Source organism: Brachypodium distachyon, chromosome 2 (assembly GCF_000005505.3).
Source record: "Brachypodium distachyon strain Bd21 chromosome 2, Brachypodium_distachyon_v3.0, whole genome shotgun sequence".
Classification (NCBI taxonomy): Eukaryota; Viridiplantae; Streptophyta; class Magnoliopsida; order Poales; family Poaceae; genus Brachypodium; species Brachypodium distachyon.
In genome coordinates, this window is record NC_016132.3 from 10,453,419 (window position 1) to 10,469,845 (window position 16,427).

General features: G+C 42.0%; 2 protein-coding genes and 1 non-coding gene across 3 annotated transcripts; 2 read left to right on the forward strand and 1 right to left on the reverse strand.

Annotated features, from left to right (window-relative positions):
• Positions 1–1,804: 1,804 nt before the first annotated feature.
• Positions 1,805–5,935, forward strand: LOC100842543 (protein FAM192A). Its single transcript, XM_003567573.4, has 7 exons — positions 1,805–1,965; positions 2,086–2,160; positions 2,245–2,302; positions 2,885–2,940; positions 4,407–4,469; positions 4,980–5,048; positions 5,310–5,935. Exons 1-7 carry the CDS (start codon positions 1,882–1,884, stop codon positions 5,553–5,555), a joined length of 651 nt encoding a protein of 216 aa, XP_003567621.1. The 5' UTR covers positions 1,805–1,881; the 3' UTR covers positions 5,556–5,935.
• Positions 5,936–6,579: 644 nt separating this feature from the next.
• Positions 6,580–6,724, forward strand: MIR408 (microRNA MIR408). The gene has a single exon (NR_126837.1). It is a non-coding gene; the product is annotated as a microRNA MIR408 (primary transcript).
• A 2,058-nt stretch (positions 6,725–8,782) lies between these two features.
• On the reverse strand, positions 8,783–16,427 carry LOC100843153 (suppressor of mec-8 and unc-52 protein homolog 1). The gene is made up of 15 exons (XM_003567575.4): positions 16,259–16,427; positions 15,628–15,991; positions 15,476–15,524; positions 14,950–15,033; positions 14,743–14,846; positions 13,890–13,976; positions 13,761–13,814; positions 13,493–13,588; positions 12,811–12,938; positions 11,829–11,955; positions 11,629–11,688; positions 11,436–11,543; positions 9,407–9,507; positions 9,265–9,316; positions 8,783–9,159 (listed from the first exon to the last, which is right to left on the reverse strand). Exons 1-15 carry the CDS (start codon positions 16,297–16,299, stop codon positions 9,061–9,063), a joined length of 1,554 nt encoding a protein of 517 aa, XP_003567623.1. The 5' UTR covers positions 16,300–16,427; the 3' UTR covers positions 8,783–9,060.

A 16,427-nucleotide genomic window follows, 5' to 3' on the forward strand; every position in this document is an offset into this window, starting at 1 on the left:
CCTATTGGCTCGCGGATTTCCTGGCAATGCCAACTCTGTCAGGGAAGACGGTGAACTCAACGTCAACGGGGAACTAGCTCAACTGCTCCAGAGAAATGTCCCTAGGCGCAATGCAAATCAAAACCAGCAACCGGTTCAAAGGGCGTCTCGATTGAAAAGAATTTCATTCTTTTTACAGTTCCAACTCTAGGAATTTTTTTACGGAAATCCAAACAAGGATTCATCGAATTCTAGTCCCTTGGAACAAAAAGGCATAGCCTGTGTAACCAAACGCATTTGAGTGTCAGTTTTATGGTTTTGAATCGTATGAGTCAAATGGAGAACAGACGCAATTTAACATTTTTTATATTCATGTGGTTTGTAATCACGTGAATAACGTTTTAATTTAACATTTGTACAATGAACGAGGAAAGTTAGACGATCTTTCGAGAATAGCACATGCATGAGATATGCCACAAGTTGTCGAGCAACATATTATTATTTGGTTTTAGTGAAGCCGTGATCTGAAAGAGAGACAGAGTGTAATGTGCTTTCACTTAACAGAGATGGTCTCTTCATCTTCACATATAAAAGAACAAAAAATATTTGTCATCATTTTAGTCACATATATTTAATTAGTTGGTTTGATAGTATGATGTCATTTCATGTTTATTTCAAATTACATGGAGAAAACAGTTATCTAACACGATTTAATGGAACTTTCTTACGAGCTTATGCGATTTGTAACTATATACCACATTGTGATTCACATTCTTCATCTTCTCGTTGAATAGATAGGACCACATGTGGAACCAAATACAAAGACATGGTGTGGTGAAGACGGCTAGCCGAGGTAGGCAACCTCTACTTGGGATACTTAAGGTAGCAAGGTGGAGTTGTCGATGATCAGCTGTGCTATTCGTTCGATGATTTCTTGTTCAACTCTATCGTCAGCCATTAGATCAAACAGCTACTTCAACATGAGACGCAAGATCAAATCATTGTGCATGGGTCACAATATCATATACGCAACAATTTGTTCGATGATACATGAGCAATGGTAGTGGTGGATTTGAGAGATGAGATATTGTTGAAGTAGTTAAAGGTAGAAAGGTATCGAGAGAAAACATGTTCCTTTGCCCTGAAAATATGGCCACAAACGCAAGCAAGGGATACGTACATATGTTATCCAAATATGACCCTTAGATGGAGCGTGACAGGTTAGAAGAGGCCAGCTTCTGTGGCACAGAGATGCAACCGTGAGATCGTAATCCAACGGCTAAGAGGCAGTGTGGATCGTAGAGATCGTCGCAACTCGCAAGCCTAGGTGGCTATTGGGCCGGGCCGGCATGATTTATTCGGGCCTGGACCGGGCACGGCCCGATGAAGCACGGTTTTAGAGGGGCCAGGCCGGGCCGGCCCAAATGGCGATCTGCAGGCCCAGGCACGGCACGAGGCACGGTAAGCCCGACAGGTCTTTGAAAAGGCCCGAAGTCACAGAAGACCTCGCTTTTTTTTGTCTGCTCAGGCACAATATGTGGTAAAAAAGAGGCTGTTGTGTAATTAACACGGGTGTAACGTGGAGTGGTCTGGTTGTTTAGTATCAAATGGCAGGTCTGGGGTTCGATCCTCATTGCAGCCTCTTTTTTATTCCAAGCACACATCGAAGGTATATTTGGATTAAAAAAAAAGAAAACAGGTAATCAGGCGGTGCCGGGCTAGCCCGTGGGCCGTACTTTGGGCCGTCCTGGCCGTTTAACTTGGTGCCGAGCGAGGCACAGACGGGCCAAGCCCGCCGGGCTTTCGGGCTTTTTCCACCTATACTCGCAAGTGGCTCGGGCTCCGAACTTCCGATGGTTCCGTTTGCCTGACCGAGGAATCGAAAGAGGAGTCGTAGTCGGAATGGATGGGGAGGAGGCGGCGGCGAGCTCCAAGGCGGTCGCTCCGGCCACCATCCGCCTCGTCAACTTCGTTTCCGAGGAGCAGGTAAGGCTACCATCTCCTACTCTCTGCATCCCTCTCTCGATTGCTCGCCTGCCTACTGCCCTAGCGTGATGCGGAAAACCTAAAAAACATCTCTAAGATTTTTTTTGGGGGAAATCATAGCTCGACGAGGCGAAGCGGTCGAGAGGGGAGCGGGTCGAAGACGGCACCGCCCAGCGCGACAAGCCCCTATTCCAGGTATTTTCCCCTGGCCTTCAGCTACCGTTTGCTTGCGCGCAATCCGCTGCACTGCTAGCTAATGCTGCTGTTCCTGCTGCGCAGATCCTTCAGGAGAATAAGGATAAGAAGGATGCCGAGTTCAATGAGCGCTTCAAACACAGTAAGTTACCACACCCTGCACCAGTTCTCATCTTACCTTGCAGCGCCTGCCAAACGGAGGGAAGTTCCCATGTTTCGTGTTTAGAAAGATCCAGCTGGTCTGGCTCCTTTCTCTCAAAGAAAAGAAGGACCCAACTGTAACTTTTGCTACTGTGGCTAGTATCCGTTAATAGGATGCCACCATGTAGAGCTTGGACAAATATACATATTTTGGTTGTTCTGACTTCTCAGCTAGAAATAAACTTGCAGTTCAAACATACCCAAGGACCATTGTTTACTGATCAGAAAATGATGTGTGTGATAGTCGTAGTTATAGTGTTATGCGCATCTGCAGTGTAACAGCTGAGCTTACCTATAATTTTACTGAAACAGAGTAAGAAAGCACTATGTACCTTTTCTAGCGGGAAGCCGGGATAAGCTGAAAAGCATGTTTTAGTCTTGTTGGACAACCTTTTCTAACCTGACCTCGGCTAGTTTCCCATCGTTGCTGTTTTTGGGTTGAATGACTAAACACAAGCTGCAGTGTCTTGGGAATTGATTAAACTTTTGTCTTTTTATGATCTTCTTGGTATGTTCTATCCAGGACCTCCAAAGGCTTTGGATGAGGATGAGACAGAGTTTCTCGACAAATTAGCTTTGGTAAGAATTTCATATATGCTAGCATTGAAAATCATTATTAAGCTAGAAGTTGGAGGTACAAACTGTTGTTCATACGCATGGCTATCGATCCTTGCTTCTGAAATATTTAACAAAGATAGGACTTTGTTTGCTACATTCCCAGTGCACTTGTATGTGCGCGGCTGCCTAAAGCCTTTTCCCCCTTGGCCCTTGATACCACATAAGATGGTCGAGGAGCACAAAAACTGGGTGCGTGGATTCATTGTATCCTGTATGCTCTAGTCATCAGAATTGATGAGCTCATTTATTCGTCCATTTATAGATAAATAGACTTTATTTGCATTTCATTATTTTGACCTTTGCATTGCTTACACATTTGAAAGACGAGGCGTTACCCCTTCCTTTACAAGGGAAATGAAAAAAATGAGGCCCTCATTTGTGTTTCAAACCTGCTGGTCTGCCCAAGTGGAAGAAAACTAAGAAATAAAAACATAACTATCTTAGATCCTTATTGAACCAAAATCAGGCTTTACTTTAAGACAAGAAAAACTGTCTACTTGAGATGCTAAAGTAAAATGGATTAAACTTCACGTCAGTACCATTAGCGCTGACAGCATCTTCTTCTCTACCGACCAGACATCCCAAGTTTGTAATAGCACATATTACTACATCCTGTACAAGTCATGTCAAAATAACCTGTACCCAGACATGAGCAGGATTAGAATTCTGACACATTATTGAGAAATAGTATTTTGTTAACCATTAAATGCAACCGAAGATAAATATTGTCAAGTTTCAACATAAATCAACCACACATCGATTTGTAGAAATTGATGTGTTCTGTAATGCCAGTTTAGAATTCACCTTCTTTGGGTAACTATGCTGAACATTACTGGGAAAAGGAAACATCGTAATTTGCAACATTGGTGAATAACATTATGAGAAACAGGAACATCATTGTTACCTTCTTGCATAGGATTTTGTGTGAATGCTGTGTGCAAAACGAGAAACAGGAACTTGTTACCTTCTTTCATAGGATTTTGGGCGAATGTTGTGTGGAAAAATGTGTGCTCGTATTTTCCTCATGAAGAGGGTCATTCTATCCGATCTATGCCAATTGACAACAATCTATCTTCGGAGTTGACAATTATTATATGGAAATTCCAAAAACTGATGGGTACGAAAACCTTCTGAAGTCAAACGGTTGAATAGCTTGGTTATGATATTTCAAGTTAGTACTCCCTCCAATCCATAAAATGTGTCGCCCACTTAGTACAAAATTTGTACTAACTTAGTATAAAATGGGCGACACTTTTTATGGATCGGAGGGAGTAGTACACTAGCACTAGTCTTTGGTTCTTTGATGTTTGAACCAATAGGGAAAACATATCATATTTCAAGTATGTCGTCATGACTGTTCTTATAGTCCATGTTTTGTGCTGTCATGCAACATCACTTAGTCCTTTTTTCATGTTACTATGGTGCAGTCAAGGCGAGAGTATGAACAGCAGGTGGCTAATGAAGAAGCTGAACAGCTCCGTAGTTTCCACGTGAGTAATATTACCAACAAGTTACATGTATTACCCTAGAGCTATTGTTTTCAAATGAACCTTACTTTCAACAATGCCATGTATGTTTCTTCCAAGTAGAAATTGCAATAAAACATCAACAGTTTTTCATTTTAATAGTGCACTGCAATCAGCCAATCTGATGCGCAAACATTGACGGACCGTGTAGGGTGCATCCTATGCATTGTTTATCGTTTAGCATTTCAGATTCATCAACTAATCAGAAGGGTGTGATGGGAAAATGTGGACAAATTTTACTTATGTAAAATCTATCATCTAAACAGCAGAAAAAACAATCGTGGAGCCTTTTCATCCCTGGCGCTCTTAATTTTAAGTCTTAAGCTTGTAAATTTAGCAATTGTTTCGTATTACAAGAGAGTGGCTAGGATAGGAATTCCGACTTACTACAGTTGGGATTGGAGTCAGATGTTATATCATGTGCCAAGCGCGACTCACACGACAAATATAATGAATGTTTTTAATTTCTTTCAGGAGGCTGTAGCTGCCCAGACCAATCTTGCTCATGAACTTGACGAGACTCCCACTGTCTCTAGACCTGAGGTATGCTACAAATGCTAAAATGATTTAGTTCCATGCCATAGTTTTTATATAAAGGGACCACAAGTACATGTACATATTCCACATCTTGCCAGTCGTTAGTTTTTTGAAAAGGGAGCTTTGTTGATTCTCAACGTCATATCAAGGCAATACATGTCCAGTGGTTAGTTATATGTGGAGGGAAATGAAACATCACTTGGACTAATAATTCTGCCCCGTTTCTGAGTTGTGTTTATAATATCTATTCTTCTCATTCTTCTCCAGGAGAGCAAGCCTAAGCCACCCACGAAGAGGAGCCAGCCCGCACTCCTTAGAAACATTATAGTCTCGGTGAAGCCGCAAGCCAAGAAAGCAAAGGTAGATGGGGAGAGTAAGCCTAGTCCCAAAGAGTTGTCTTCGAATGGGCATGAGGCAGTCCACGAGCCACCCGATGTCGCCAAGAGCGTGCTCAGCTCTCTGGTGGCATATGGCGATGAAGATGAAAGTGGTGATGAGGATGACGCGCAATAGTGTCCCAGGACATCCAGAGTGCTCAATGTGTGGATACCACCAGAATCTCCCTGCAAGGAGATGCAACGCTGCAACAGCCCGCACGAGGTTCCCTTGGCGAATTGCGATAGAGGCCTACACATCCATGAATTTATTGCAGTGTACGAATTCTTTTCGAACGGACTAATTTGATGTAAACCAAAGACAATACTGCTAACGGATGCATTAGTGCACTAGAAAATGCTGTATTTTTTCTGAGCTGCTGTAGTGTCGGTGCAGTGCTGTGTACAAGTTCCAAAGGTTACTAGAAATTAAGAGATACTACTCCTCTATTACCTTTTTGGTTGCTACATCACCACCCTGTTGTACATACAATAAATCATACTTCCTCCGTTACATAATTCTTGTCTCAAATTTGTCCAAAAATGAATGTACCTATTCCTAAGAAGCGTCTAGATACATCTAATATTTCGGCAAGAATTATGGAATACTTTAGAATGCTTTAGAATACTCTAGAACTGTAACCATTTGCTGCCATATTTTTTCTGCAAAATAAAATATCTCACACCAGAACCACATGTGAAAAATGAGGAAATGGAGCTATAGCTCCATGCATAGATAATCAATTCCCCGCAAGCCTGGGAGTTGCTTCCAAACTTATGATACTATTTCGGAGTAGATTATTATCTAATGGCAGTTGGGAGAAAAGGTGTACGACAACGCTTGTGGCTGCGGTACGTACGTACTAGCAGTGATCCAAGAAGTTGGGGCGAGCTACCGCCGGGTGTGTGCAGTACGCATCTTGGGTGTCGTACTACTAGCGGAACAGGTCAGCATTTGTGTACTTCCAGTTCCATTGTGTGCAGTACGCATCTTGGGTGTCGTACTGTACTGGCAATTAAGTCAATGAAGAGACAGTGAAGCAAAGGATCTCGCGTGTATATATAGATCTTCATGGTTTCCTGATGGTAATGGCAGCGTCGCTTGGCACACGCAAGGTGAAGAAAGGAAGGGTTAGATTGGAGAGGATTTGTGATTGGAGAGAGGGGAGGAGACAGGGATGGAGCAGAGCATGGGATGGGGCTAACAGCAAAATTACGTTCGTTATTACTTCCACTATATGCTGTGAGAGCTGCTGCTGCTGTGTTGTTGCTCCCTCCCCTGCACTGCCTCTTCCCTGGCTCCCCTGCATCACCCCCCCTCTCACTGTCTCTCTCCATCTCTTTCTAAAATACTAAGCACCTAAGGCATATATATTACTGTAACTCAATGTATTTCACACGCATTTTCAGATATGTTCTTTGCAGGTCGTTGCAGGGCTTGCAGGCTGGTTGCAGGTTCCCCGGCGCGAACTGGACCGAGTGTCCGAGTGGTGCGAACAGGAAGACCGCCGGTGATGGAGTGGGAGCTTCCAGGAGAAAGCAGCGGCTCACCGGAACGAAGACGTAGGAAACAAATGCAGAGATCTCGGCTGGAAAGAAAAGAAGGAATTGCTGTTTGTTTAGGGAAATTGTTGAGATCTGGCCTTAGCTGATGTGAAATCAAGTTCAGCGTGTGATGTGCTAAAAAGACTTCCTCTCAGCTGAAAAGACTAAATATTGGTGCAGAGCGTCGAACCGATTGACTGTAAACACTTGGTTTCGTTTCCAATGAAGCTTCATATAGTATCGTGCAGAATGTTGTCTTCAGAAAAGAAAATACTCCCTCCATCACATATTTAGTGCCGAAATATTACATGTATCTAAACGTTTTTATGTATAGATACACCCATATTTAGAACAAACGAGGCAACGTGTCTCTGAAGTCGCTCACGCACATGAAAGTCAACCATGGCCGCGGAGGCAGCAACAGCAGAAGAGGCGCCGCATGGAGCGGCGGTGGCCCTCGCGAGCTCACTGCAGCCGCACATGGCCTTGGCCTTCTTTGCGTTGGCTGCGTGCACCGTGGCGAGATCGGCAGAATCGGAGCGTCGCCCCTCTTCCATGACCATGCCACATTCCCTCTTCCCCGACCACGGCGTGCCCCAGTTGCCCTGTCTCTAGAGGCGAAGCACCGCAGCTAACAAGGCGCAGTCCGGCGAGATCCAGGCAGAGACAAGGAGATGTGGGGTCAGTGAAGACAGAACGATCCACTGCCTTGTGCTTCACCTCTCGTGAGCTCCTCATTCAGATTCATTCCTTGATTTCAACAAATCAATGAACTCAGCCTCTATTAAGACATAGGGCGATGGAGATTTTTTTTCCTTTTTTATGAGATTCTGTTTTGGTTGTTTGTTCTTTCCAGATATTTGTTCTTATATTTTTCTATGACGGATCTTGTTACTTTCAGTTCATGGTTCAGATCTTTTTTCCAAATGTTCATGTTTCTGATCTTGTTTCATTCAGTTCTTGCAATTAGTTCATGGTCAGGGAAGACAAAAAGGAAAGGGATATTACAATTAGAATATAATAAAACCATAAGAGGAGGAATAGCAGAAAGATATTTGGCCAATCTGAGTCAGCCCAACCTGATTCGATTTCTCAATTAATAAGTATATTTTGCATCTGTTGTATGAGGTCATACCTTGTGTATTTATATACATGTAAGATTTATATGCTTTGGGCAGGAAAGATTAGAATCCTTATATAGTGTATACAAGTGACGACCATCTTGTGTTTGGGCCGTGACAGCGCACGGACATTTTCACTAGTTTAGAACAAATTTGAGTCACTTGGTATGGAACGGAGGCAGTAGTATTGTCAGCACGCCATGGGAGGAAATAGAATAAAATGGGTGACGCGTTTTCTTCTCATTGGTTTTTATTGTTTTGGAATGGACCTTCCCCTTTGTCAATTTGCTTGCGATAGTAACAAGTCCCGTTCTGATTCCCTCAAAAAAAAAGTCCCGTTCTGAAACTACCGTCGGTGCTGTTGAAACGTGAAACAGTCTGTGCCTCTGGTGAACAGTGAACTTCAATATGAAATACACATCTATAATGTAAACCGTCGGTGCACAATCAGCTTTTAAGCTTGTGAACATGTGCGTGCAGTCTGCGTCCAGCGTTCCGACAGCAAAAGAATGGAACACGTCGATGCTTCCTTTTTACCTCAATGATCTGATCTGAACTAGTTTATTGTGGTAGAAAGGAAGCTATTCACCATTTTTTGGAATAAAAGTATCTCCATGATGCACTTGCTTCATTAACCCAAACGGTTGTCCTAATGTTCTGTCAATGCTCAATCAGTCTACCACCATGAAAAGCATGTGTGTGCGGTCTGCAATTGCATCCAGTGTTCCGACAGAACAAGCACGGAACACGTTAAAAGCTTCCTTTTTATCCATACAATGATCTGATCCCTTGAACTAATGTATATGATACAACGGGAATAAACTGAGCTTCATTAAACAAAGGAAAAGCAGGTTAACTATAGCGCCACTGAATTCTCTATATTTTTTAAATAAAATACATCCTCTTAATTAGCACTTGGAACAGGGCAGGACATGTTCCCTAAAAGTTACAGGATCAGAACAAGATGAGCGAACATAATCAAGGCTTCCATATCTTCATCGTACAATCTTCGGCATAGGTGGCAATCAAGTTCCTGTGAGGGTGGTGACTAATACCTATCACATCCTTGTCGTGGACCTGTGAAATCCAAGGGGAAGAGTGTCAAGGTGTTGCTTAGAATTTCCATAGCATCAGGACAACACAACCAGGCAAAATATTTTCATTTGAGATATCCTTACTAACCTTCATTAGATGCTCCAGCTTGCCGGACTGCTGGCTAAAGCAATACATGTTCCTACAAAACAAGTAGAAATCTCAATGATCATGAAGCCACTCAGAAGAAGCATGAATGAATTTTGGAACAAAGAACATTAAATATCCTCACATGTCTTCACCAACGCAATATATCCATTCTCCTTTTGGTGAAACTGAAGCGGCAACAAAATCTCCTCCTTCACGTTTACCAGATGAGAAACTCTTTACAACCTGCAACAAGTTTCCAAGGCAACAATAACCATAAACATTTATGGAGTTATGATAATGCCCAACACTAAGGCTGAATTTGGCATTATGGTGGATTATGATAACCAGATTTTGCCACTTTTATCATTTGGCAAACTAGCCTTTCTTGTGGCCATTTATTCATGAGTATCAGGTGAAAACGCTCGTGCGGTGAAAAATCTGAAAACACTCGACGAGAGCCGTCAAATCTTGAATGGACAGTCCAGATGAAACATCGGTGCACCTCCACTGCTTAGAATGCACTTTTTCAGAAAGCCACCCATCTTACCCTGACAATAACTCCCACCTACTCTTCTCCTACCTCACCTCATGTTCGTCTGCCCAACTTCAATCGAGAACAGCAAAGAAATAGCCTACACGACTGCCAATGTATGCCATGCCACCACCAAGCCCTCTGCCCTAAGTGTAGCCATAGCCCATGCTTGACCGCCTATGAAGTCTACCTAGCACAGGTCCTTGTTCCCCACGTGTGATTGTGTGCATCTCCACATGTCGGTCCACTTCGATATGCAGTTGCTAGATTGACAGACTCGTAGAAATAACTTCCCCTAGGTGCTAGAATTTTGTTATGCCCAAGAAAATGTGGCGTCGTTGGTTAATTTATTGTCTTTATTCGTGCTGTCTGTCATGTCGTAACTGTGCAGGCCACTGATGTCGATTTTGTGCGGTGGGCACCCAAAAATTCATACGAAATTGAGCTTTGAATTATCATAAACTGGATGTGAATCCAAGTACTACCAAGAGCTAATTCACTTCTTGGTGCTGCTCATATCTTTTGGCAAGGAGAATCAATCGGATGTGATCGAGTAGAGAAGAATTGATTTCCTCTTGACCAAGGCTTCGCTTCGATAAAAAATTTGTACAAGCTCCACCTGTAGGCGGTAATGGGATCCGACACCGCTTAGGGTGGTGGTATCGGGCGGCAGCAACGGCTGCCTCGCCGATGTCACCGGACGGCAGCGGCAGCACAACATCATAGGGGCTAAATTTCCTTTTTCTTCTCTCGTTTCAAGTTTGGCCGGCTGGAGGTAGGAGGAGGGTGCACGGTGCTATTCCAGGATACGATGGGGTTTTTCAACAACAATACGTTTTAAGTGGTAGCGTGCATCCGCATCGCATCTTGAATGTCCATTCTCATCCAAGGGCTCGTACAAAAAGTTTTCAGATTTTCACCATAGGAGCGTTTTCACAGGGTACGTTCCTTTTTCCATAGTGGGTTATACAATAAATTAAACACTGCACAATGCACCTCCTAAGATTCCAGAATCACACAGCTCTTTTTAAGGTTCAAGAAAGCGAGCCTTTGGGATGGCAAAAGGTCTTGCCTAATCCTCTTAGGCCCTGTTTGGTTAGGCTTAAATGTGGCTTCTGACTTTTGGCAAGCACCTAAATAGGTGCTTTTGGCTTTGGCTTTTGGCCTTGGACTTGATCTTGTTATATGATGTTATAAGCAAAAAGCCAAAACCAAAACCACCTAAAAAGCTGCTTGTGTGTCTTATATAAGCCAAAAGTCAAAAGCCACATTTAAGCCTAACCAAACCGGGCCTTAGAAATAGATCGTTTGAGATTATGTTTTTTCCTATTTCTGTTGGATTTTATGTCCTGAATATCCTGGCAGATTCCTCCTAGATTCAGATTTATTCATGTGGCCGTTTTCAAATCACCCCAAAAAGCATCCTGAGTAGCTACAAACCAAACAAACTGTGCTAAGTACCGTAAATGGTGAGGGGAAAGTCTCTGGCCATCAGATATATTCAGGATGTCATCATTGTGAGAAAAATAGTCTTTCATATATATGTGAAATATATTTCAGTGTACTCTCTTTAACTATTCAAGAAAAAGAAACCGAAGAAAGTTGAATAACATAATGGGATATGAAAATAACAATATACCTGTCCTTGTAAAGTCATGATGTATATTGATGAAGTCTTATTGCAGACAACAATGTGATCACTATTCTTTGGGAATAAATGGACAGAGTTAACAGATGCATCTCCTCCCTGGAAATGAAAGAACACATATGGATAAGAAAGCATGATTGAAGACCTATTTATGGAAGGGCTTAGACACTAGGACAATAATTACCCTCAAAGGGGGAGGAGGCTTGAATGATTGCACACAGTCGGTTGTTTTTGTATCCCATACCTACATCAAGAAACTATATATGAATATACAGGTGGTTGTATAGCATACACAACAATAGAAAGGAGAATCTGAAGAGTACATAAATGATAGTTCTCATTGGGAAAAAAGGAAGTTCAAGTGCTGATACGGGAGATGAGCACCTTAACAGTACAATCACTGGAAGCTGTGATAACACGCGTACCATCTGTAGAAAAGATGGCATAGTTCACATAGGAGTCATGACCTCTGAATTCTTTTAGCATCTTCCCAGACTTAATGCCATGGATTCTGCGAAAATGATAACTATTTTCAGGAACTAAAATAGCACAGTATTGAAATTTGGAATAAGACCAAAACTACAAATAGAACAGCACCAAAAGAGTTGGCATCATGAAAATAGCAATTGTGGGATGTTGCAGAATTAATAACAATTCAGCGCAAATCATGGTTCAAATTTGTGGTGCTTGCACAGGTTGTGTTTTCCACTCAAAAAAGGGAAACTTGTCCAGCAATTTAATATACTGAAATTCAGATTAAGATTTTTGCTAATTTTAATGTATATAAAAACCAATTTTGTTAACATAGAGGGAGGGGACAGCTGTAAACAAGAAACTATGCAAATCATGCCAAGTTGTATTCATAAACCAACCAAATTGAAAAACCAATCTGGAGAATCATTTTCATTCCCACTTCAGACAAGAAACTGTGCACTAAGAAAAGGTTGCTTTCATTTTTCACGGTTCAGGCAACAAGCTATGCTAGATCTCTTTATCAATAAATTTATTTCCATTAATTCTCAAATGGAACCAATATTTCAAAGATATGCATCTTAGCCATAAAAAGTGTGTGCAAATTTTTTTTATTTGATCAAATGGACTATAAGTAGACTCAAAGAAGCCCATACGAGGATATACCCGTAGGAGAAAAGCAGCATTGGTTAACAAAACAGCTGCACAATGGTACGAGTCCTCAAACACAAGGACAAGCAAAAGCTGAAGCTAGGCAAAATAATGTACACTAGTGCAACACATGCAAAATATAATCTTTGGTGGTGCTTTTCATGAGAACAGAAAAGAACAGTGGAATACAAAGAGCACATCTCAATAGTAAATTCAAGTTGGTGGGTTTATAATAGCAAGAAACCTCGCAGTAGTGTCAAAAGAAGTACTCAATATCTGAGTTCCATCACGGGAAAATGTAACACTTGTAACACCTTTTGCATGTGCACGCTCAAAGCGTCGCAAGCACTGGCCAGTTCGTATGCGCCAAACCTGAAAAGAAACAGTTTAAATAGCAACACAATTCTTCTCCCACAACCAGACCAAATGGATGGTGAAATAATAACCCACAACGAATGTTTCCCAAATTAGTTGATCACATATACTACTATTGACTAATATGTACTGTATTCGCAAAAAAAAAGACTAACAATGTACTTCTACCAAATGATTGTGTGATGAAACATGATCAGATGACCAATGATACTGATAGTGTTGTCAACCCTGTATGAATGCACTAAATATGACTGCAGTCCATACTGCGGGAAAAAAACATATGCTGCTTCAATCAATCCAAATTGTAGACAGGTCGCTTTTGTCTCTTAGCAAATTAGAACCAGCCTAAATGATACTCCCTCCGATCCATAATAAGTGTCTCAGATTTAGTACAAAGTTAGCTAACTTTGTCCTAAATCACTCTAAAGATGAACCCAGAATAAATATAGCATGGGGGAGGGGGAGAAACTAGAGCCACGATAAGCGTTGACATCAAGTAATATGACTAAGCAATTGGGTGGTAAAATGTAAATGCTGAACGGTGAGAGTACCTTAATCTTTCCATCCTGTGATCCAGATGCCAGCGTATCAGAATCTCTACTAAAATCAACACAAAGCACAGCATCATCGTGCATCATAAAGCTTTCCTGGAAAGTGTTTTATGGGCAGAATATTAACAATTTTATCGGCATCTAAATTAAAGAAAGGAGTTTATGCCCCTCTACAGCTACAGATCTTGAAGAACTTGGCCACATGCATAATTACAGAGATATGTTAATTCCGTGTTAAACTTCAAAAGATCCAATCCAAGGGCCTTACATCGGCTTGATACTGAAGATCCTTTTTCAGCTTCCCACTAATATAATCCCAGACCTGAAATGTTTAATGAAATTTAGCCAAGCTACAACAACAGAGTTAACCCACAAAACACACTAGCAACCAACTTACTTCAATGATTCCATCCACCGAGCATGAAACAAGGTACTGACCATCAGGTGAGAATCGAGCGCACTCAGGGTGGATTTTCTTTCCAAACTGAAATGAAAAGACAAATGCCAAGTTGTAAACATACAGAAAATCCTGATAGCAGCGATTTTCCCAGCAGGGTCGTGTGTTCCTATCCTCCTTTCAGCATGCAGGTGAAGATGACATAACCCTCTTCCCTCGACTACATCTTCAAGCAGGTTCCACTTAATCATAATATACCTAATAGCACATCACCAATACAGAGTATACAGGATGCAGATTTGTGTGTTTATATCAATGTTTTTAAGAACTAGCTAAATACCCGAGTGCTGCTACGGATAAAAAAAATTACACTACCTCGCTGTAGATAAATTAGACTACAGACAACTATTATATTTAGTGACACTTTCTAGTAAGTTTATCTAAAATTTGTTGACAAACATTATCACCATCTTAATCTTTTGCAACAGATTGAATTGTTTGCATTAGAAAAAAGGTGATGAGTTCGTTTTTTGATAATTAAAAGAGGTGCAGAGCAAGTGATGGACCGCCTTTAGCGATTGACTCTTTTATAGGAGTAAAATTTTGGGGACCTCCCAAACGTCCAAACAAAAAGAGACACCATGAAATTAAACTAACATGCAAAATATTATGAGTAATCAGTTGTGTCAATATTTTCTTGTCATCAAGTAAAAAATAATCCTTTTTAGGCTTCTTACTTAAAGTCATTGATATCAAATATGGTGAATCATTAATTTATCTTCTGTAGTTTCCAGAACTCCTGGGTGTAAATTCAAGAGCCAATGTAAGCACACAAATATAACCACAAGATCACCTTTATTTGATGTGACAAACTAGTAGGATATGTTTCTTCTTCGTCTTGCTTCATTGCAGCAGTACCTCTGAACAAATCGAACTGTGTGCCAGGCGGTAACAACCCTATGCAATAGGAACCAAAAAAGGGAGCTCAGGATGAGTTCACACTTGACATGCAGAGATCATCAAAGTACCACAGGTTAATAATGTGTGAACAAGAAAGTACCTTGGTGCTGTTGCCATTTCAAAGCCTGGGTAATGAGTGCCATTAGCCGAGCTGGCGGGACAACTGAAACTTCGGAAGCAATAGCTGACATTGGCAAGGCAGAGGAAAAGCTAATATTAAGGATCAGAAAAGACAGAACTTCCATTATTGCAATGAGTATGACAGCGTCTCTATGAGCATTGCACAACTTTAAATCATCAATGAATAAGGACCAGCAGCTCCTATCAGTCAGCAAATTTAACTACTTTCCTCCGGCCAACAAAGAATGTCTCAACTTTGACTAAATTTGAATGCATCTATACACAAATTCATGTCTAGATACATCCAAATTTTGTCAAACTTGAGATATCTTTTGTTGGACGGAGGGAGTGTAAAACCTATAATTATTTAAAACTGTTCAATGCAGTATGTTACATTCGAATGTGTTGTGTATCTCATAATCAAGAGGCACTCAGACTTCTCTACTCTGTATAAGTATAAGAATCATTTATATATGTTTCACAAGAAACACAATCAGCAATCTTACCTTGGGCAATCTGCGCACGGCGCTTTTCCTTTGTGGATTCTTGATAAGCCTGTTGGCAGAATGACATCCCAGCAATTCACAGTTAAAATGCTTGGTGAGGAATATAGCATAACAATTTAACAATGAGTAGATAGCAGGAGTAAGCTACCAACCTCATTCGGGTCAAAGTACGTCCGGACAAGGAGATGCTCTAGCCGGAGGTACCGTTCAGGTTCCTCCTGTTTCATGACGCCCATCACCTGCGTCTGTCGAAGGATTGCACGGGCTGTGTCAAGCTCACGGAGCTCTGCCATCTCCAGCACAATCTGCTCATAGAGGTCCTCAAGCTTCTTGCGAGGCAGCTTGAGCTGGGCGACCTGCGGCAGCACAGCGTCCCAGCGCCCAGCGTTGATGTCAGCGATGAAGGTATCCATACTGTCGACCGTGTTGAGCGAGACCTGGCACTCGCTCTGCAGTGTCTGGAACGTCTGATGCAGCGCGTTTTCCTTGCAGAACTGCAGCATTATCTTCACCACGCTGCATCCATGGGCGCAACAAACAAATCAAACCCCCAGCTCGCCAAATTTGCATCTTTACTGTAAGCTACTGCTAAGATTTAGCAAACACCAAGGAATTCACAGTTTCCTACTTCGCCGTGTGAGCCGTAGATATATTGAAGAAACAGTAGTTATTAGATGGATTCGTGAGAGGATTGGTGGATTCATGAAACGGCGAGTAGGGTTTAGGGGTGCTTTCGTTTCCGTAAGGTATTGGGCATGCAAAGAAAGAGGGGCTTATACGTACTCTGGGGCCTCGATCTCGAAGGACGGCGCCGAAGACGCCATCTGCGGCTACTGCGTGCGGCGGCGAAGTCGGCGGACGGCGACCGGAGAAGAACGCGAGGAGGCGGTGGAGGTTTTTTTCTTGGAGGTGGAGGAGAGGGGACGGATTGTGGCCGTTGGCCAAGGAGGAC